The sequence below is a fragment of the Vigna umbellata genome, chromosome 4 (assembly GCF_029865625.1).
Source record: "Vigna umbellata cultivar VRB3 chromosome 4, Vumbellata_1.0, whole genome shotgun sequence".
Classification (NCBI taxonomy): domain Eukaryota; kingdom Viridiplantae; phylum Streptophyta; class Magnoliopsida; order Fabales; family Fabaceae; genus Vigna; species Vigna umbellata.
The window spans coordinates 59307890-59330183 of NC_142168.1; the positions used below are offsets into that span (position 1 = coordinate 59307890).

At 33.6% G+C, this 22294-nt stretch overlaps 2 protein-coding genes across 2 annotated transcripts; one reads left to right on the top strand and one right to left on the bottom strand.

Moving 5' to 3' along the window:
• The first annotated feature begins 982 nt into the window (after positions 1 to 982).
• Positions 983 to 6840, top strand: LOC124823381 (uncharacterized). The gene is made up of 6 exons (XM_088114529.1): positions 983 to 1287; positions 1401 to 1486; positions 3727 to 3894; positions 5558 to 5668; positions 6007 to 6073; positions 6240 to 6840. Exons 1-6 carry the CDS (start codon positions 1158 to 1160, stop codon positions 6518 to 6520), a joined length of 843 nt encoding a protein of 280 aa, XP_087970655.1. The 5' UTR covers positions 983 to 1157; the 3' UTR covers positions 6521 to 6840.
• Positions 6841 to 10910: 4070 nt separating this feature from the next.
• LOC124823369 (uncharacterized) lies at positions 10911 to 19914 on the bottom strand. Its single transcript, XM_047295565.2, has 13 exons — positions 19733 to 19914; positions 15904 to 16229; positions 15234 to 15362; positions 15033 to 15125; positions 14806 to 14885; positions 14309 to 14422; positions 13487 to 13566; positions 13008 to 13084; positions 12388 to 12471; positions 12209 to 12301; positions 11998 to 12105; positions 11845 to 11916; positions 10911 to 11445 (listed from the first exon to the last, which is right to left on the bottom strand). The coding sequence occupies exons 2-13, from the start codon at positions 16189 to 16191 to the stop codon at positions 11026 to 11028; spliced, it is 1638 nt and encodes a 545-aa protein (XP_047151521.1). The 5' UTR covers positions 16192 to 16229; positions 19733 to 19914; the 3' UTR covers positions 10911 to 11025.
• Positions 19915 to 22294: the final 2380 nt, after the last annotated feature.

A 22294-nucleotide genomic window follows, 5' to 3' on the forward strand; every position in this document is an offset into this window, starting at 1 on the left:
TTATATATATCTAGGAAAAAATTGAATTATTTAGGCATGTCACTAAATTCACCTGACCAAACTACTCTTAAATCCTACACAATAACCAAAATTAATAATTTACCTTATATATCTTCAATTGAGCAGGGAAGGATTTGAAAAAAAAAAGAGCTAACACTACTAGAAAAATATTCATTACCTACATATTTTTTTTAATTTTCTTTTTAGGATAGATAAATTCATGCATATTTTTCTTTAAAAATTTTTAGGAAGAAATTCATTTGACTTTTCATATAAAATATAATTAGCAGGAAATATTTGTAGATTTTATGATAAAAAAAAAATCTGCATGAAATATGTGTAGATTTTCTTATGTAAAATTATTCGCAAGAAAGATATTATAATTATTTCCCATAACAAAAGTTTCCTATTTTAAAGTGTTAAAAAAGTATCGTTAGACTTAAATTATAAACCATAATAATGAAATAAACAACATAAACCCAGCAAAAATGTTAGGCATGTGCAACAATTTTGTAGAGTCTAAAGAAGGCTAACATGTTATTTGATAATAAACTTATGTGTGAAGAAAATAAATAGAAAAGTACACTAAAGAACACGTTTGTTTTTTATATTATGTTTTAACGAAAAAAAAACTAACCTGACATGTCAATTAAAATATGAAAAAAAATTATAGTTTTTAATTTTGAAAAATCATTAAATTAGTTCAATAAATCATATAAATTTAGAAAATACTAATTAAAAAGAAAAACAAGCCTTGAAAATATTAATACTAAAAACGTCCAAATAAATCTATTATTTGTTATTTATTTTAAGATGATTAAGATTATTTTAACATTCATATTAAATTAAATATATTTTTTAAATTCCTCTTTGACTTAATCTTGTAAAAAAAAATTCTTTTAAAAAGAACTAATATTACATAGAAAAATAATGCACCAAAATTGTATTTTAGAAAAAAAAGTTAAAAAAGAAGAAAAAAATGAAGATGGAAGAAAACAACACAGTCAGGTAGCCCTAGCTATGAACAAGGAACACAACACACTTTGTTCATCTTTCTCGATTTTTCTCCTATTTTCAACACCATTTATTATCTCTGCACAAACACGAGAACCAGTGGATATTTTTCTCGATTGAGTATCTAACTACACAGACCAAAGATGGTGCAGTGGCAGAGGCACGTTTTCCCCTTCCTGCGCCACATTCACAAGCGAATTGTGGATCATCACCATGCCAATCCTTCAGCTCCAAGCTTTCTCATTTCTCGCTTAGCCTCTTCTCTTTCACAAGGTTAAGACTTTTCTCTATTGCCCTTTTTTGTGTTTTCGCTTTTGGGGTCTTAGTTCTGTGAAATTTGTGACTTCTAAGGATTCGTTAGGGTAAAACTTGCTTTGGTATTGTAGGTCAGATAGGGAGGAGAGCGTGGACAATAACGACGCCACCTATGCCCTGTTTCTCAAGACCCATTTTTCTGGGTTTCCAACATCAGGTAAAATTATGATTTGATGGCATGATCACTGGTATAGTAAAACTAAGGCTTTGTTTTGAATGACTTGTTAAATCATTTTGACACTAAAATTTTTGGAAAAGTTTTGCGGACATCAGTTCGGTGTTCATACCCAGAGAGAGAGAGAGAGAGAAGTGGGACATGTGATGGTTATATAAACAGGGGATTTGCCTCTATAATATTTCCTCTTAACAGAATCACTATCTTTTTTATTTTCTTCAGGATGATTATATAAACAGAGAATTTAACTTTTGGTAATCTTAATCATAGCAAAACCCTAGACATACAATCTCTCCTTATGTTAGTCTTTCATTTATTACAGTTCAGAGAATCACATAGCAGCCGCAATAATGGATGAAGTTGTAATAGAAGGATTTGGAAAGAATAATGTTTTTGAGGTTGGCCACTGATTCATTTCCATACCTTCTTTCTGTACAACTACAAGAAAGAAGTCCTATTAGCATATAAATAATTAGCTAAAGTGTGAACCTGTAACTGAAGCACATCCTGGCGCTTGGTGACTTTCTCCGCCATGGTAAACTTATTAACACCAAGAAAAAAAAAAAATCTGTCAATGGACAACGGTTAATTGAATGGCAAAGGAAACTTCACATCACTTGTGTTTTACATTCACCTAATATTTTAAATGTTGTTTATGCTTGCAACACTACTATAACAGAATGATAATGTAGGAAAGTGAATTACAGGCAACATTATTTTCAGAAAAAATGAAATGAGAGTATGAGACAGTAGTTGTTGGTGAACATACCTAAGGGAATGTGAAGAAGAAGGGTGGGAAGAGAGTGAACAGTGACATGGAAAGCGGGGAACAAAATGTGATGTGTGTGAGATTGGAAGGGAATGAAAGATGGCAGAACCAAGTGACACCATTGGCAATGCCATGAGTGTGCACAAGAGAAAGGACAGTGTGACCCAGTTTGTCAAATATGAAGTGTATATATCAACATTCACTTTCTTACCTCTTTTTTTGACCCCATTTTTACTTTTCTCTCGCCGCTATTCTATTATGTGTAAAAATCATTACTTTATCTCTGTATTTTGCATTTGATTTGTACAAAGAATCAAAGCACCCACACCACTGGGTTGAACATCATAATTTTTTATTACTTGATTAATTTTGTGGCAGTGTTAGCATGTGAGCCCTTGGAGTGTGTTTAGGGACATCATAGGGTATTGAGTCTCTACCCAGTCCTCAATTATTTCAGTGAAATTCGTGATTTTGTCCTGTTCGACCCCAAATTCATGTATGTGTCGTACTGAAAATGATAACCTCAGCGACATTAGCCATTCACACTACCTATCCCAGAATTACCTTTTATGATTATTTTTTCAACATGTTTTTTTGTTATCTGTCCATGTAAGGCCGACATTGTACAAATACTTTAATAGGTATGGTTATTTCTTTATTGGTCCATGTTTATTTGCTTGCAAATTCATCGAACACTTTTTCTGGAATTTTGAACTGACAACATAAAGTTTGGAAAAGATAATGAAGCCAAAGAAGAATGTGCATCACCAATATAATCCTTTATGCCAATTAGTATTTTAGTTTGTATTATAGTGTATCAAATATATGTATATTTTTATCAAATATGTATGTTTCACGTTTCCAACAACCTAATCGTCTTTCTTTTCTTTGAGCTCATTCCGCACCATTTCTGAGTAGGTAGACTGTCCAATCTGAGCCCAAGCAAGTTATCCCACACTTACTGTTCTTGAATTCTAATATCTTTGTCTATAGTAACCTATAATAATTAAGAATTAGATATGATTTTAGTTGGATAAATGTTTATACTGTTACTCTTGGCTTCTGTTTTGTTGGTTCTTTATAATCTTTTCTTTAATTAATTGTCTTGTCAGGGATATCTTATCCTCCTATATTTGTATATCACTTCTTTCTTTATGGATTTGTTTTTTATTTGAAAACAAAATTACTTTCAAAACAATTCTTGTTGCTGCGCCCTAAACTGTGCAAACACTTTCTTAGACTTTGTGATCATATTCAATTATGTTTGGAGATTTTAATAAACAGGTTTGTTCATATTTAATATTTTCCAAAGCATCAAACTAAAACCTCTGGGCTTACTAAGCTAGTGTTATAAGTTTCATAATTTTATGTCTCTGCATGGATTATTGTTGCTTTGCTACTCTCTTCTTACCTTCATCTTTTTTCTTTTATTACTTGATTATTTCCGTTTCAGGGAATTTCAAGTACTGCTCCATTGCTGGCAAATTCATCTGAGGAAGCACCCGTTTTGTCACCTTTAGTCCCAGTTTCATCTTTGGGTGGTTCAAAAGGTGAAGACCAGAAGCAGAAAGCTGTTACTAAGCCAGAAACGGTTCAAGCAATATTAAAGGGAATAAAGCAGGTTTGAGATCCATCTCTCTGTTCATGATTGTTTGCTTTTGGTTTTCTTATATTTGGCAGTTGGTTTCCCTTCATTAAGGGCATGTTTGGCAGACCTGAACAACGTATATGTTGAGTGAATTTTGTTTGAAATGATTCTAAAGTGTTTAAAAGTACAATAGGAAAACTTATAACATTTAATACACTCAACATGGCAACATCAAAGGAAAATAGTCTTTTAATTGCTTAAATAGTGTAACAGATTCTACTTTATTCATTCAGTATAATGCATGTGATGATTGTATTTAGAAATTGTGCCCTTCTCTAGCCGCTCTACAATGCTGTTCTGGAAGTGCACCATTTTATGAGGTGCTATTGACAAGCCAAAAAATATTTAAAGAAAAAAAAAACCTTTTTTTTTTATAAAGTTTACTAATTCAAGAGCATGCTATTATCGAAACTGTTTTTCTCCTTCAAAACAGTTTTGAGAGTGAATAAAGTAAAAGAATTTGTTGTACTCTATTGGAATGGACTAGTTTCATCTTTCCAAGTGCAACTAACTGCCACTGCCGAACGCAAGAATTGACAAAATACCAGTGGCACACCTTTATATCTCTGATATCATTTGAGAACGGCTAGATATGACATAATAATGATGACAACGACGTGAATATGTAATCCAAATGACATACTTTTAAACAATGCTTGTACTTCTACAACCAAGCTAATAAAGGGCACTTATTACTTTTAATTGAATGATCAACTGTTGAGTGTCGTGACAAAATCAAGTACATGTCTAACTCTTAAACTTTGGGTATAAGTCTTACTCAACTTCAGTCTTTATAAGTCTAAATCAAGTACATCATCGTTTAGGTACCAATTGAGTGTTCTCTACTTTATATACACTATAGGTTGGATATATCCCTTGTCAATGTGGGACTAAAGTATCTGCTTTGAGGTTACAATTTAGGCAATCCCGAAAGGCGAGGTGGAGGTGATTCCAACAATAACAAATTTTGAAGTTAATTACAATCTCTACTTTCAATATTTTAATCAGCAATTGTTAGTGCTGAAGTGCATTCCTCTCACTTTAGAGGAGCTAAATTTATCGACCTTTTCCCCCATGACTGTCCATATGATCCTAATCTGTTAGATAAATAACAATAATAAGGTTGAACGTGCCTCTATGTAGCATTCAAATGATTATATTCCATTCTGCCCTGTAGTTTCATAGTCCCCCCATCCCTGCTCTCCTTACCAATCTATCTTTAACTGTATCTACTATATTGTTTTATCTCTCCTTTTCTAACATTCGATGTTTCCACCAATTTGTGCGTTTGGTTTTCTAGTAAGAACTAGTGCAGGCTAAAAGAAAACCATTGATTTGACAATATGAATAAGTATCTCAGTGTATCTTCACAAGTATATTCAGCATAGCTATAATAGGAATATTAGAAAATTATAATGCTTTATTTCATTTGTGGTGACCTTGCATAGCTTTTTTTAAAGAAACTTCTGTGATATTCTAATCAGCATGTCAATTTTTTCTGACATGTTAGAACATATTTTTTACACTATTGAAATATACCTTCCTTGATTTGATGTGTAAACTATCATAATTCATTGTTTAGTTTATATCTGATTGAAGCTGATTTTTTCGTACCTTGTCTTCAATGGTATTTTAGAGTCCGAAGAAGGTCAACCTAGTTGCTGCTCTGGTTCGTGGCATGCTTGTTAAAGATGCATTAATGCAGCTGGAATTGACGATAAAAAGAGCAGCAAAAACTGTTTATCAGGTAGTAATACTAGGCGTTTTTTATTGTCACCTCATTGGACAAGATTGCAAAAACTATAATTTTAATTGGTTTCAAAGTTCCTCTTTGATTGCATCAAATTTTAATAATTTCTTTTCTCAATATTTTTTCCTCGTACCCTTGTCATTTTAAATTTTCCCACTTTAACACCATTACGAAATTCTAAATTATTCTTACTTTTCAGTGCTTTTTGCCTGCGTTTAACACAAGTTGTGACTATTTAAATTCCGGTTATGTTCAATTTCAGTGGAGAGAAAGGTTCTATTACTTTCTATATGGTAAAGCAAAATTGCCATGTTTTAATATCCTACACATTGCAGGTTATACATTCGGCCCGAGCAAATGCCTCTCACAATCATGGGTTAGATCCAGAACGTCTCATCGTAGGTAATATCTTGAAGTTCAAAATTGTTAGAAGTGAATTTGTTTTGTTACATTATTTAAATAGAACATTGCAACATTGTTTAGTCCATGTAGCTGACCTCATCTAATGATGAAAGGCTTAATTGTTGTTCTATCTGTGATGATCCCGGTTCCTTGTTTCTTCTTGCAGCGGAAGCATTTGTAGGAAAGGGGTATTTCAAAAAGAGAATTGCCTTCCATGCCAAAGGAAAATCAGGGCTCATAATGAGACCAGAATGCAGGCTAACAGTGGTAGTGCGAGAGATAACTCCGAAAGAAGAGGCTGATATTGCTAGGTTGAGAGTTCACAACTTTAAGAAACTAACTAAGCGGGAGAGACGACTTGTGCCTCATCAACTTATTGAGACCACTCCTGTTTGGGGCCGCAAAAACAAATCTAGTGGTCAAAACTTGAGTGCTGCACCTGCATGAGCCTCACTTTGTTTCCAAGTTTTCATGCTTCATGCCATTTTTTGTGTAATAGATTATTCTTCTTGGGCATCACATAATATGGAAACAATTGAGGAATTTGTCTGGCCCTTGTTGCAAATCATAGAAGTTTGTGTTGGATCATGTTCAGTATTATTCTCATTCACTAGCTTATTTTTCTTCCTGCTAGGTACTAAAAAGGATATCTGTTCAATTACCAGCAAGAATCTCCTCTCTTTTTGAGTGGAAGTATAACCCTGTGATTTTCAAGATAAGGGTATTCTTGCATCATTTTATTAAATGTGGTTTAATTATTTATTGAACTTGTTAGCAACATATATCAATCGGTAATTGAGTTTAGTATCAGTTGTAATCAAATCTTTGGTCAGGGAAACGAAAAATTGGTAATTTGAAACTGCCAAGAAATGATGTTGATTTTCTCTCTAGAGATGGTGTGTTGATTTTGTTTGAAAGAAAGCGGGAAAATGTTGAGTAATGGGATGGGCTTTGCATGTATGTAGTAGTAGGAGCTACACTTAAAACTTCATTGTTTCATGTTGCACTAACATGAGAATTCTAGCCAAATTAATTTATGAATTATGATAAAACCTGTTAGATATATTATATCTTTTATCTTTTAGTTAATTTGTTATTATTTCTCATTTGTATTTTGGGCTTAGTCCATATTTCTTCTATTATAAATAGAGAACCCTATGTGTGTATTTTACACAAGGGAGATTAATCTAAATATAGTTTTTCACTATATTCAACATGGTATCAGAGCAGGTTCTTTGATCCTCTTCTGGTGGTCTCTGCTGTCTGCCGGCGGTCGGCTGCCATGGCCGCCGACAGCCCCTAAAATCTCAGTGGACAGTTCATTTTTTTCTTCTTAAATCTCTGCCACATTCAGCACCAGTCCAGACCCAGTGTGCCACTGCTGTCGCCGCCACTTTCCACTGTCGTCGCTGCTAACTCCGGCCACCGTCGCCGCCGCTGCCACCGCCGGCCACCGTCGTAGTTTCGACGGGTGACTTGCGGATCTAGACCGTCTCTTCGAGCGACGACCAACCACGCCGGTTTCGAGAGCCACCTCTCAGTCACGCGCCGCCACACAGCGCTTCTTTCCGGCCAATCTGCCGCCGCCTTGTCGTCGGCCACCGTCACAGTTCCGTCCGGCGACCACTGGATCTGGTTCGCCTCTTCACGCGACGACCAACCCCACCGGTGCCGGCGTCTGACTCTTTCCCACGCTCCGCCACGCGCCGCTTCTTCTCCGTCAGATCTCGGGTGCGTGTTTGTCACGCACCGCCTTCCCAGCATCGGCATCAAACGGCGACGATGCCGGTTGTCTCGCCGGACCTCCCTCTCTCTGTTCAGACCTTCCAGAGCAGCCATTGCTGCCATCTTCGTCTGTTCTCAAAGCATCTTCATCTCGCCGCACGTTCCGCATCGTCGGACCTTGCTTTCTGCCTTGTGTGCTTCGTCTCAGCTGCTGATGCCGCTTCTGCATTGTGTGCTTCGTCTCAGCTGTTGATGCATGTCCCGTTTGCTGTTGTCCCGTTTGCCGCTGTCCAGCGCCGTTTGCCGCTGTCCAAGCACCGTATGCTTCCAACCACTGTAGACCTCCATCACCTCGTCAGTTAGTGATGGCAGTCCCTGTAGTTTTGTCACTTCCAGCCACTACAGGCCCCATCAGTCAGTGATGGTAATTTAGTCCCTACAGTTTTATAGCAGTCAACCGCCGCTGCAGTCGCTACCGCCTCAGACAGACGCAACTGCGTGTTCTTCTTGGACTAGAGTTTAGCCCGATCTTCTTGTGATACACGGCTAAATATCACCACTTGGGAGTTGTCCAGCAAAGAATCTTGGACCTCCAACATATCTTTGGATCTTTGATGCCTTTGTTTCAGCATTGTAGCTTAATATTTGGTTTTGTTTTAGTGGTCCAGCAACTGTGATATTCCACATTTCCACCCTTCACACTAAGGGGGAGTACGTTTCCAAGACACTGCAAGTCACATATATATGGGTGTAGTCCCTGCAGTTTTGTAGATTTCAGCTACTACTGTTGATCCCGTCACCCATCCATCATTAATGAGGATTTAGTGTAGTCCCTGCAATTTTGTAGCTCTTAGCTTTCAGCTACCACTGTTGATCCCGTCACTCTTCCATCATTGATTGGGAATCAGTCCTTGCAGTTTATCATTGTCCACACGGCTCTCCTTCATCCACTTTTGAAGTTGAAGTTTCACAAGCTGCTGTTAGTCCATCTATGTTTGCCTCACACTCTTGAAGACAAATCATCTAGTTCAACACTGAGTTCATCTATTTCAAGCTTAGTTCATACAATTTGTATGCTCCAGCTTGAGGGGGAGTGTTAAATATATTATATCTTTTATCTTTTAGTTAATTTGTTATTATTTCTCATTTGTATTTTGGGCTTAGCCTATATTTCTTCTATTATAAATAGAGAACCCTATGTGTGTATTTTACACAAGGGAGATTAATCTAAATATAGTTTTTCACTATATTCAACAAAACCAATATAGATTATGTGAATATGAAGTTATTCATTGTCTAAGACATTGCATATAATTTTTATACTAAATCTCAAACTGAACATTAAAATTTATGTCACAAAACAACTATAAATTTCACAATACACCATTTTAAAATTATCCAAACTAAACCAAATAAATTTTCCATGATATAATATGATTTTTTTTAATATTTATAATGAATCATGTGTTATGTTGGATTTAAATGTATTTTTAGTAAAAAGTTATTCAAGTCTCACGGCGAATATATTATATAGAATGTCTCATAAGAGAATAAAAATATTATTCTCTTATTATTTCAAAAATAACTTTTTAAACAAAAATATTATTAACATGGAATGAATGTATTGCACTGAACTTCAATGGATTTGGCATGGGTGGGTTCAATTTTTTAATTTTAACAATCAATTCCTTATTTTTAAACTATAAACAAAAAAACATAATAATTAACTTAATTAATTACTAATATACTTATACATTTTCCATTTTTATTATCTGAAAAAAATTACAATAATTATTCGTTTAAACTTATTTTTACCATATGCTACTAATTTTTTTCTCGTCTTAAATTTTACAATAATTATACATGCAACGACTTCCTTCTTACCAACGGCATGCACAAGGCTTCAATTCATTAGGGATGTTCAGTAGGATGCTTAGAAGAAGACATTACAATTGATTTTATTTTCTTATATTCAATAATCCTATATTGTTTAGGTAGAGTCAAAATTAAAAATAATTTAAATATTTATTATTTCTTCAATATTTTGAGATGTTTTTATAAAAATAAAACCCTAAAGTAATTTGTTTTATGGACAAAGACAACAAACATCCATGCCTTAGAAAAACAATTTTTGTGTGATAAATAATAAATTCTAATAACATGAAATAAATATAATTGATGACTTTTGACATAATTGTCGTATTTTATGTTAACAATTATCAGATCCAAAAGTGACATAAACTAATAAAAATATATCAAGGAGCAAACATTTTTTTATAGTAAACTAAAAAAGAAAGTAAAAATATATTTGAGCCTAAATTTAATATATACTTTTATAGCTATTTATTTATTTTGTATTAAAATAATGTGTATAAAAAGTATACGTTTTATGAGAACATTTTTATGATATTTTAAAAAAAATAATAGTTAAACCATTCAACTTTTCGTTTATAAAAAAATATTTAATTTTATGCTTTAAAACGTTAATTGTAATTTTTGTTAAGTTTTAGTTTTAGATTATATGATATTTTTAAATAAAACAATAGAGGTGGGTCTTACATTGTGTGTGTATATATGTCATTTTATTTAAAATTAGAAAATTGTAAATTTCATTTAACATAAGGTGATTGCAATTTTCCATTAGATTGTATTACATTTTGGTGATTATGACTTCAATATTTAATATTCTCTTTCAATAACAATATTAAGTACCCTGTTCAATATTTTAAGCTGTAAGTGTTATAATTTATGTAAGACTTACCTCAATATTTTTTAATATCCTGTTTTGTAATTGCTTAAAATTTTTAATAACCATAACAATCAACTCGTGCATGTTATACATCTTATCATTGAGATTTTCACATGACAAAATAATGAAAGAAAAGAGGTACAAAAATAAGATGTCTTAAATTTTGGTCAACTATAATCTCTGTTTTTTGTCTTTATTACTCTGACATGAAAAACAAAATTCATGACAATTCACTTGCAATTGTATATCACATGCAGCTTTAGTCAAATTGCAACATATTTATTTTTGAAACGAATAAAACTAAGCAAAGGAAGTGTAGATTTTCCATTACACACTTCCATTCAACTTAATACAAATAGAAAGTGTAGATAGAAAAATGGAGTTAATGCAATGATAGGAGTGAACAAAATTACTCGTTCTTTTAACATCTGGTGTCAGGTTGTATATAAAATCAAACATTAAATAATAACTATCTAATCTACCTGGTCTTGCGTAACTTTTTCTTTCTTTTCTGAACAGCCTTGGGAACCTTAGTTTTACGTGCTTCTCTTTTCTCCTCTTTCACCTTCTTCTTATTATCTTTCCTAGCATCTTTTCTAGCAGCTTTTTTATCAGCAGGATCCACTGCTTCACTCTTGCCATCTTGGTCCGCGTCAGATTGAACCTTAGCATCATCCTCCAAGTTGTTAAATTTATCGTCAGAAATGATAGGAGAATCTTTTGTGGCACTTGATTTCTGCTGTTGGGTCTTTTGCTGTGAAGACTGAGTTAGTGACAGAGCATGTTTAAGCCCAGTAATGGTCAGGTAGTATAAATCATTAGTATCCTTCAAATTTGTTATCTGTTGTACATCTTCCTCAGCATTCTCAACATCATCAAGTGTCCTTGGAATGAAAGACTGTAACAAGAGTACAAGAATTTAAACATGTAAGAAAGAACAGAAAAGATTAACGTGTTGGTAAAAATCAAGCCCACACATTTATTGGAAAGAAAATAAGAAAGGGAATGGAGGGTTAAATAAGAATAAAGAATGAATTCGTACTTCCATCATATACTAACGAAGTAGTGGAGCACAAGTCCCACATTAGTGGGTTGGAAACAAGATTAAGGGTATATAAGAAAGAGGGTCACGACCCCAAAGTGTCAAGACATTTCTGTAAAAGCATATCCTTCAACAATAATTATATTTAGTCTCTTCACCCATGACCCGAGCATCTTAGTTTTTTCACCAAGCTTAGACAACCATTCAGATAAGGATAATAACTAAAAAATAAAGTTGCATAACAAGGCAAGTTACCTGCACAAATACGGAGTCTGCAATCTCATCCTCTACAGATACATCTCCTCTTGCCAAAATTTTTCGTTGCATCTAGAAATATTTCAAAAACCATTTAAGGTCTCTTTGAAGTTGGTCAATAATCATAAGTCATGATATAACAAAGCCAAATACCTCTTCCAAGTAACTATCCACAGCATCATCAGCTATTGTTGCGTCAACAATAAAATCAAACAGTTCTCTTATAGTCATGACCGCAACACCATGCTTTTTAAAGAAATCCTGCAGGCCAAAAAGCCACTCAATCACACCCTTCACATTCCCTCTTTGATTAAGGAAGTGGACAAGAAATCTATAATTACATCTAAGAATTGGAAATACTTACAGATACATGAACACAATCTTCACGCAGAAAATCTAGGGCATGGGGATGTTCATGTTCGACGGCTTGAGAAACATCAATAATATACAAGTGACCCTGACAAAAGAAAGAACATGTGAATTGACTATTGGCAGATTGACATTCAATCAATGAAATATAAACTGGAGAAAGGAATTGTTCACCTCATAATATAGTATATTATATTCACTCAGGTCTCCATGCACCAATTTGCATTTCTGATATAATGTCCGCATTGCAATAATAATCTGAAACAAGAAATACTCAAATCATTTCAACTCAAAGTGTTGGATTTTTGGAATAAACCCTAACACTCCTAGAAACCTAAAAGAGAAGAGTTTCTATTACAAAGGAGACCTAGAAGAGTGGCAGAAGTGTTTCTATTGGGAGTCTCTAAATGAAACTCCACTCCACAGACGATAAACTTTTTTAATAAATTAACCGTATCAGTCTGTTTTAAGAACCAAACTAGACAACAACAATGCTAGCAACACAGTCCTTTTAACAGACTATATTATTGGTTCAAATTTATTAGATAAAAACTAGGAAAACATGAATGATAATCACTAAATAAATGGAAGAGACAAATTCGTAATTAATCTCAACCCCAAATAGAATGCACTCAAAAGAGTGTTTTAAAAAGTGTCCTCTTCTAGACAAATAACCAAATTAGAAACCGTATACTATAGCATCCCAGCATCATAATGTTTAAGACACTCGTTAAAGGGTTCTAAGTACAAAAACCATGCTAGCATCAGAGGAATACTGCATTGATTGGACACACCTCAACATAGCCTTCCCGCAACTTGTCTGAAGATAAAGCAGCATCTTTAAGACGAGGGGCAGCCCAACCAGATTTTCCTTCAAAAAACAACAAAACCAGAGAATTTAAATAAAATTGTATTTGTATTTATTTTTTCTAACCTAAACTGTAGTCTGCATTAGAATCTGATGATATATGCGGTAGCAAGAAATCAAAATTTCTATGATCAATAACAATAATTTTTTTAGTGCTGAGGTAACTACAAGTGGTTATACCTTCAATACTAGTACAAAGAACCAAGTAAACTCTTCATCACACTTTTCATTCATTCTTCCTTTTTAAATTTTTTTATCAACAGTATACAATTATACACTGATATTCCATCTATTCAATGATAGAATAATAGACAATTGAGAGCAACAGATCACCTATAAACAACTAATAACATTGATCACAGTAACATCAGATTATATTCTTGAAATTCAGAACAAAAGTAATACCTATAAACTCCATAACCACAATATGTAGTCGCCGAAGATTACAAGATGTTGTAGGACACCTAATTCCTGCTGCCTTAAGCCTACAATCCAATATAAAAAGAGTAAAAGAAAGAAACAGTCCAAGTAAGCATGTAATCAAACTTTTGTTTCTCTTAGCTGGAAACAACCAACCGAAGAAACCCACAAGCACACAAAGAGGAGCCACTTCAACAGAAAAAGAGAAGGTAGTGCATGCTAACATTGATGCACAAAACATTGCCTCTTCAGTGCACATTAAAACCTGATAGACATAGTTCACAAAAAGAATTTTTACCTAAATAAATGACTACACATGTTCCTTGTAAGTACAAGCCATCATAGAATACATCTAAAGTCCATAGTACTTCAAATCATAACTTACAAATAAGAGGGTTAAGTAGCAATAACCCCAATGACGTATTCATTATCTCTTCAAGTATTCCTCCTTCCCTTGTTATCTTAACAGTCTAATTTACTACATTGTATTGTACTCCTTTTGATCTTGGATATAAGCAAAAGCAAAAAAAACTAATTCACACTGATTTAAAATGTTAGTAGCTTTGAATTATACTAAACTTATTTAAAAAATAACAATTGTTCCTAATTTACCCTTCCTTATAACTTGATATCAAGAATAAAAGAGTCATTGGAAGTAAACATTTCAATTAAATAAAGGAGCCTTTTAGAGAAAGTTTCGTTAAATAGAGTAAAATTAGTCGAGATTTGCGTATACTCAGAGGCTGGAAGAAGTACTTTGATTTTTACAAGAATTTTAGAATAAGAGAAAGAAGAACAAATGTGAACCTCATAAGATTCCTTATTTCTTTCTCAGCCCATTTTCGTGCCATCTCCCTTGGATTATGCTTGCCAAATCCATTACTATACCGGTAGTCTCCTTGCATATATCTACCTTTATCCCTGATATATAAGATCACAGAACACAGTTCATAAAATAAAATAACTTTGAATCAAGAAACTGTTTCAAGGAAATGTAGAAAGAAATATTACAAGCTGCATTTTTGCTGTGCATATCTAATGAATAAATTAAGAAAACATCCATCCAGAAAGTATCAATAATCCCTAGCACAGAGCTTTCTATAATTCAACAATATATCATATAGGTAAACAGAGAGAATAGACAAAACAATACAAGTACACTTGAATATAAATTTTAGTTTTCTCTTTAAAAGAGAGAAAACAAAGGTATGATTGCCTATACAATTCCTTCTTAACGTTTCAGCCTTCAAGACAATTTACAGTAACAGAAGAAGCCGAAACAAGCTAATATATGCTATACTTACTTAAATTCCAAAACGGATGTTTTGTATATTTTTATTGCAAGTTCTTGACCATGAGATTTGGTTGCATGATAAACATTTGCCTGTTAGTAAACAAAATCGTAAGAAACAGAAATATGTTGGCTTAAGATCAAATAATCAATTATCCAAACCATGTTACTATCATAGAACCTAAATCGTAAGATTGAGAGAGAGAAAAGGGAAATAAAAGCTCCAGGAACATCACGTACTTCCTTGCCGGTTGAAATGCATCCATTGATAGCATCAAAGACACCTTTGTTAAGCATCTTGTATAAAATCTTGCGAGTGTTTTGATCAATTGCCTGGAGGAAACTTTAGAGTTACTTGCATAATAATCGTAAAAAAGGAATCAACAAAAGAACAAAAGCTCAATTTAGGTGCCACATTTCATGAAATCACCATTTACTCACCTGTTCAACAGTTGCTCGATCTGCTTTATCTGTAGTTTTAGTCTTCCCAATGGCACTTTCTCTAACACTTCCACGAATTGCTGTGATCACAGAGTTAGACATGCCAACATTCATCCTCCCTTCCCACTCCTGCACCACGAACCACCTAATTTAAAACTACAACCAAACAAGCATACCACACAGAATTCCAAAAAACACCATTCACCACACAACTTCAAACTCAAACTAGTCCATATTAAAGGAACACAAAAGAGCCAATAAAACAGAAGTAAAAAGACAAGATCATGCACCATGCTCACAATTTGAAAAAACAAATATTATCTTTAATAGATAACAAAATCTCCCCCTTAATGTTTCCAGTGGATAATCAAGAATGACACACATTAACAGGCACAAAAACTTCTGATGAACCCAACCATCGGTTAATTAATTCGCATGATATGAACAATCATAAAAAAAATGAAAAAAAAAATCCAAACTTCTTCAACGAACAGACGAATAAAAAAGTGACCGTTTTGATGTTTAGAACTTTCTCATTTGTACTCATGAAGGACTTAGTATGCAACTAACATTCACGCTTATATTTCCATGCAGGACTTAATATGGGACTTAGATTTATTCTTATATTTCCAACATGAATGAAAAGAAGTAAAAAGGTATGTAAGAAAACCTCCAAGGGTGAGGCTCGAATGCGGTGGAAGAACTTTTGGTTGCGATTGGTACGAGGTTGAAGAGTTGAGGAATAATGGCGGTGGCCACCGTGAGAATTGGGACGCCACAAATTGGGGGAAAATGAGTAGCCTACATCCTCATCCAACGAATCCAACAAGTCCAACGCATCACCGATTTCAGAATCCGAATAACTCGAAACCTCTTCATCTTCCTCTTCAATTTCATCTTGTTGATATTGTTGTTGTTCTGTGTGATTATTGATCTTCTTTTCGACGTCGTTTTCCATTAGTGAGTGTGTGACTTGCTAATCAAGCAAACGGCTTCCTGCAAGGTTCATTAACAATTATCATATATAGCCCACAATAAATCAGACAACTCTTTAATTTCCATATCTTGTATCAGTTTTTAGCATACCACCCTGTTCAATCTTTGCTTAACTAATTTGTTTAACTGCCTAACATATCATATTACAATCTTGTCCAGACGGAACCTTCCAACCTTCATTAAGCATGCACAGACCCAGTAATAATGATGCACAGAAGTCATATACTTTCACACTATCAGTTGTCTACATTAAAGAGACCTACTCCAACCTTCAACCACCGAGAAAGCTGGCCCTGCTACTCTAGTTCTGGTTTTAATATTATTACATGCATAACAGACCAACACAATCGCAAAGATAACCAGATAACCAGAAAACCAACGTTTTCCAGGAATTCTTTGTTATAAACTTGATACATTTAGACAGCAATTAGACAGACCACGTTCAGCATATATTCAGAAAACCCACCATCAGTATATTCTCAAAAATTACCCTCCATCACACAATAACTCACAGTAACTCAATCCCACCACATTCCAAGTCTTCCAAACATCCGAAACCCTAACCATACTACTCAGAACACCCCAATGCATGGCACGCAGGGTATTTAGGGACATACTAATTTCAAGCAGCAACTAAGTCAGACATTGTAACTGTCAACACCTAATTTCGTCCGGGTAAGTAAATATTTAGAAATAGTAAAAAATAAGATAATAATAATTAATGATGGATAAAAAGGATAAAATAATGACTTTAATACAATATTTTTGAAATGTTAGTTTAATATGGTAATAATTTGAATTAATATTATGCTAATAATTATGAACAATCAATTAAAATAGTATATTAACATAATTTGTTGCATCAGTAAATTATGATTTTCTGATAATAATGATAATCAAAGTTTTGAATATTATTTAATTTATATATTGTCATTTAATTTACCATTAAAGCAATTCTTTTCCTATTTTGTTTTATTATCATTTAATTCACAATTAAGGCAAGATTTCCATAATATTACAATGTGTGTATATAAATACGCACTGTGTCATGGAGTAAAAAAAGGAGATGAGAAAAATATTTTGAAATAATAGAGATAGCAAGAGTATTGAAGAATATTGAGAAAAGTAAGTTCTCAGTTTAGAGGAACTCTGCCAAAAGAGATTACCAAGCGAGAACTACGAGAACTGGGGATTCCTGAAAGCTAAAAAGGTATGTCCCCTCTGCACCATTCTGTTTTCTCTTTTTATTTGTACTTTGAAGTTTTTTTTTCTAAAGGTACGTTTTTTCCTATACACAAATAATATTTTTTTTAAATCATAATTTTTATATAAGTATGTGTTGGCCTATGACTGGTTTCTTTCTTTTTCCCACCATTTTTAAATAAATAAAAAATATTCAAAACCAAAAAAGATGTCAATCTTGTTTAAACCAAATCTTTTTCGAATTCATTTTTTTCAAAAAACTCTAAATCAATCAATAATAATTTTTTTAACAAACTTTAAATGGATGTACGTAGGACCAAGGTCAATTCTTGTCGGGTTCATAAAACAAAAAAATATTTTTTGTTTCTTAATAGTTTTTATTTTATTTTATTTTATTTTATTATTTTGTTTAGGGAAAAATTAACATTTTGCAAAACCACGTCAACTTTATATATTTAATTAAAGGTACTGCCTTTGGGCAGGCGCGATAGGTGCTAACACCTTCCTTACGCGTAAGCGATCCCCGAACCTGAAAATCTCTTTTCGTAGACCATGTCTTATTTTTTGGTTTTCCATAGTTTTTCCATATAAATTATGATGGCGACTCCACAAATTTATTTTCTCAAACTCGTTTGTTTTTCGGCTCGCTGTCCCGTCGCGATCCCGGTTGCGACAGTAACCATTAACCTCTCATCAGTATAATTCATACAGAGTACTAGTGCAATCAAACATGCATACATCAAACAAAACTTAACAAGACAGTTGTTAATTAAACACACACAATGGCAACACAATACGATTCTTAAATTTCATCAGAAACAGCCACGAGCACATTAACATTGACTCTTTCACAATCAAGACATCCAAATACCATCAAACATAAAGCTCAATTGAAGGATTTTCATTATGAATCACACATTCAACTTTATTTAACCTTTTTTATAGAAACAGCATTCACACACAGTTAATCCATATTCTCATATGCATACTTATATTTTATTAACTTACAGAATTGTGGTTGATTTTAGTTGTAAACAATATTGGTCAACGTCAGTTGAGAAAAAAGCTGTCAATGCCAATTAAAAAACCTTGATTAACATTCATTGAAAAATAATCCCAACCAAGATCAACTAAAAAGAAATAATTCATATTGATATTTTTGAAATACTAACAATTGTTTGATGTTTACATAATTCCTTGCATTTGAATTGTCTTATCCAGAAAAGACATTTGAAAAATGAAACAATTTGAAATGAGATAAATTCAAATCGAATGTATTTAAATGTCTTAGAAATTATGAAATTCCCAAACCCAAGGTCAATATTTAAACTGAGAATTCTTTTTTCACATAAAACTCCCCGAAATTTGTATATTTTCAATCTTAAATGTTGAAGTGCCTTATACCATCTCTTCCCTGCATAGAACTTTCTATCACTTATCTCATTTTTGGTTGCCTCACAAGGGTATGCTTCTTTAAAAAACATAAGGTGCATGGCAAGATTATCAAAATCCAGTTAATTTAGCCATTGCTCATAGTAGTTGCAAGATTTTCAAACAAAAATGTATTCGGTAAAAGTCCAGTTGAAATATTATTTTACCCAATTTTAAAACACTTTAACATTCATTTTCAAAATCAAGAAATACTTTTTTATAAATTTAGTATAGTTTTAGGAAAATCATATTATCGTTACCTTTGTTTATTATAACCTTAGTGTTGTCATGGCATCATTACGACCATTTTCACTGCTGACCAATACATGGAAAGATGTATAAAAGAGAAAGGAAAAACAGATACAAAAAATATAGAAGACCAAACCGAAGTCATGTAAAAGAAAACAACAACCCTCCCAAAGAAAAAAGCTATAGAAATCTAAAGTCTGAGAGTTGACACCTGGTACAAAAAAAATCTAAACTAATGATACAAAATAAAAAATCAAACCAAGTAAAGTCTAATCTATTTTCAGTCCCAATGTTAGCAAGACTGTCAACACAGCAAACAGTTGTATAGGATGGCTTGTGTGACTTATATTTACCAATATTAATTTGTATGAACTCCATAAATATAACTAGAGCTAAAATTACTCTTAATCCGATATGCAACAAATCTGAACACTAGAAGCTAATGGATGCTCATAAGTTATATCTTATAGATCACTTCCAACTCAAAGTTCTTCTTCTCTCTTTATCAATAACTCTAGGTTAGAAAATCTACTCTTATCTAAAAAAAGCAAATAAAATCATATCTTCTAAGACCATTAAAGCTACCACAAAATCCAAAAAAAATAAACTGTTACGCATACCCGTGCAAATAAAAATATTCTTTCTAAGATGCTTCGACGACTGTGATAGAGCCTCCAGACACTTCGGCGACGGAATTCGACTGCGGCGACGCTTTCGACTGCGGCGAATCTTGAACAATAAGGAACCTTTGACGATTGTGAGAAAGGAACGTAACTAGACATGAAAATTTGGATTGCAAATGACACCAAATCTAAACCTAAACCAGAGTTAACTGTAAAAAAAAATAAAACAAAAAATAAAAATATATTTAAACTGAATTATTAAATAATATAATTAGGTTTTAGTAAGAATAGTTTAAATTTTTTAAATAAAAAAATATAGATAAATTATAGTTTAAGATTTTTAAATAAAGTGTTTCAGAGCCACGTCAGCTTTTACATATATTACCTATACGTTACTAAAATATACTAATAAAAAATAACTTTTTACAACAATATTTTTACACTAAGTCATGTTTATCGATTCGTTTGAACTTATTTTTTATTTTAAAAAATAATTCAATCACAATCTAAATGTTGTAAAAAAGTTTTAAAAGAAATTGTTAAAATACATTTTTCTAAAAGAAAAATATTAAAAAAACATTTTCCGTAACATAAACACTACTCTCTCTTCATCAATGTCGTAACCACTTTAAAACAGCCACTCCATTTCAAGCCATAATGTAAGAATTAAAACTTCTTCCTCTGCTTGCTGCACCGGCACTCCAAAAACAAAGTATACCTATATAATCGCACGAGAGGGCTAAAGAAACCCAAAAGTATTTCTCTTACAAGTTCCTACTCCTGAACGTGAAAGTTTATTCCCATGCAACAAAATTAAACCATACCTTTGCTATTCAAAACTCAAGACCTACCCTCGTTCTTTCCTTTACTTCTTTTCTTTCCTTCTAAACAAACCATAAACCCACTTCTAATGCTACTCTCCTGCACTTCTTCTCATTTAAAATCACATATTTATTCACCAACCCTTTCCTCCACCTCTAACACTCACTTTTCCAATTCTCACTCTACTTCTTTATTCTTACGTAACACTCACACACTTTCCGTGCATAAAATCTTAATACCACAGCCTTCTCACTACCCTTTATCCTCAGTATTCACGTAAACACAGCTTCCCCTTATGCTTCAATCACGTATAACATCCACACTCATTCTTCTATAAATACCCTCTAATCACTTCTAAACTCAAACCCCGCTGCACCTCACCATCCTGTCTACACTCTACTCCCTTATTTTCTTATTCTACTTCCTCTAACACACACCCTAACCTTCCTTCCAGCTTACCCCATCACAATCTTTCTCTCCCACTCCTCGCTCCCGTCACCCAACTTATACCCAAAAGGGAGGCTAATGGTGTCAGTCTCTCCCAAGGTGGTGCCCCAACACTCATCCAACCCACCAAGACTCGAGAGTTCCCCCTTCCTCAGCCCCGAACACGCTCATTGTGACACCCGGGCACTGATAAGAGGGCGGGGAGTGACGCCGGTGCAGGGAGCATGGTGCAGGGGGCACAGACAAGGAGCGGCTCCTGGCAAGGCTTCCGGTGGAAGGGACACATGGATGAATCGAACATACACCGGAATGAGAGGGATCTGGAGACTGTGTAGGTATGGGACTATACGGTTGAAGGATAGCTTAAAGGAATTGATTTGACTACTCATATCACCAAAATGCATTTACTTTTCGGTAGCCTGACTCATAAGAACTCCATGTTAGCCTGGAGTAATTCTGGGATGGGTGACCTTCTGGGAAGTTTTCCCAGAAAGTGTGCGAGTGAGGACAAAACACACTGGAAAGCCTGGTGGTGGTCTGTGGGGGCAGTCAACGGTCCCTGTGAGTTGCCGGGACGTTACACTCATCACCCAAACCATTAAATTCAGAACAACTTACACCGATCATGATACAAAAAAAAAAAAATACCAGTAGCACCACGAAAATATAAACACATTTATATGAAGGAACTCACTTTCTCAATAATCACCACCACTCAACGTAAACATTTACAGTTCTAAACAAAACAATATAGGCATGGTTTTCTCCCCTTACCTGGACTCTCTTAAATCTTCACTCTCGCGGTAGATTTCCAGGTCAAGCTCCTCCCTCTGCCTCTCTCTCTCTCTCTCTCTCTCGGTTCACCACCCAAAAGAATAGAACTAAGCAGCCTCTCTACTCTTCCCCTTGCTCGTGTATCCTTGTATCCCTTTACCTCCAAAACCTTTTTTTCCTTTCTTTTAAAACCCTGACAACTTATATCCCTAACTACACAACCTTCTTATCCCGTTTTGATTAAGCAAATATCTCATGGGTGTTTTGCAACTCAAACATTTTCATCTTACACTTCAAATTTTATTTTTTTTTTAATTTTTTTTAAAATTTTTTTTTAAATATTTTTTTTAATTTTTTCTTTTTCTCATTAAATTAACCCTAGCACCCATTTAACTAAAATTTTTAAAACTTTGTTTTTTATTTATAATTTAATAAATATTTAATTTAATTTAAAATTTTAATATTATTTAATACATTTTTATATTTAAATAATTATAAAATTATAATTTATATTAT

Bases quoted from the DNA above. Each gene is read 5' to 3' on its own strand.
- LOC124823381 (XM_088114529.1), top strand. From the start codon at position 1,158: ATGGTGCAGTGGCAGAGGCACGTTTTCCCCTTCCTGCGCCACATTCAC. The intron at 1,288-1,400 runs GTTAAGACTTTT...TTGGTATTGTAG, and splicing joins AGCCTCTTCTCTTTCACAAG to GTCAGATAGGGAGGAGAGCG. The intron at 3,895-5,557 runs GTTTGAGATCCA...ATGGTATTTTAG, and splicing joins TATTAAAGGGAATAAAGCAG to AGTCCGAAGAAGGTCAACCT.
- LOC124823369 (XM_047295565.2), bottom strand. From the start codon at position 16,191: ATGGAAAACGACGTCGAAAAGAAGATCAATAATCACACAGAACAACAA. The intron at 15,363-15,903 runs GTTTTCTTACAT...TTCGTGGTGCAG, and splicing joins TTCGAGCCTCACCCTTGGAG to GAGTGGGAAGGGAGGATGAA. The intron at 13,085-13,486 runs GTATTACTTTTG...TGTTTTTTGAAG, and splicing joins TGTGGTTATGGAGTTTATAG to GAAAATCTGGTTGGGCTGCC.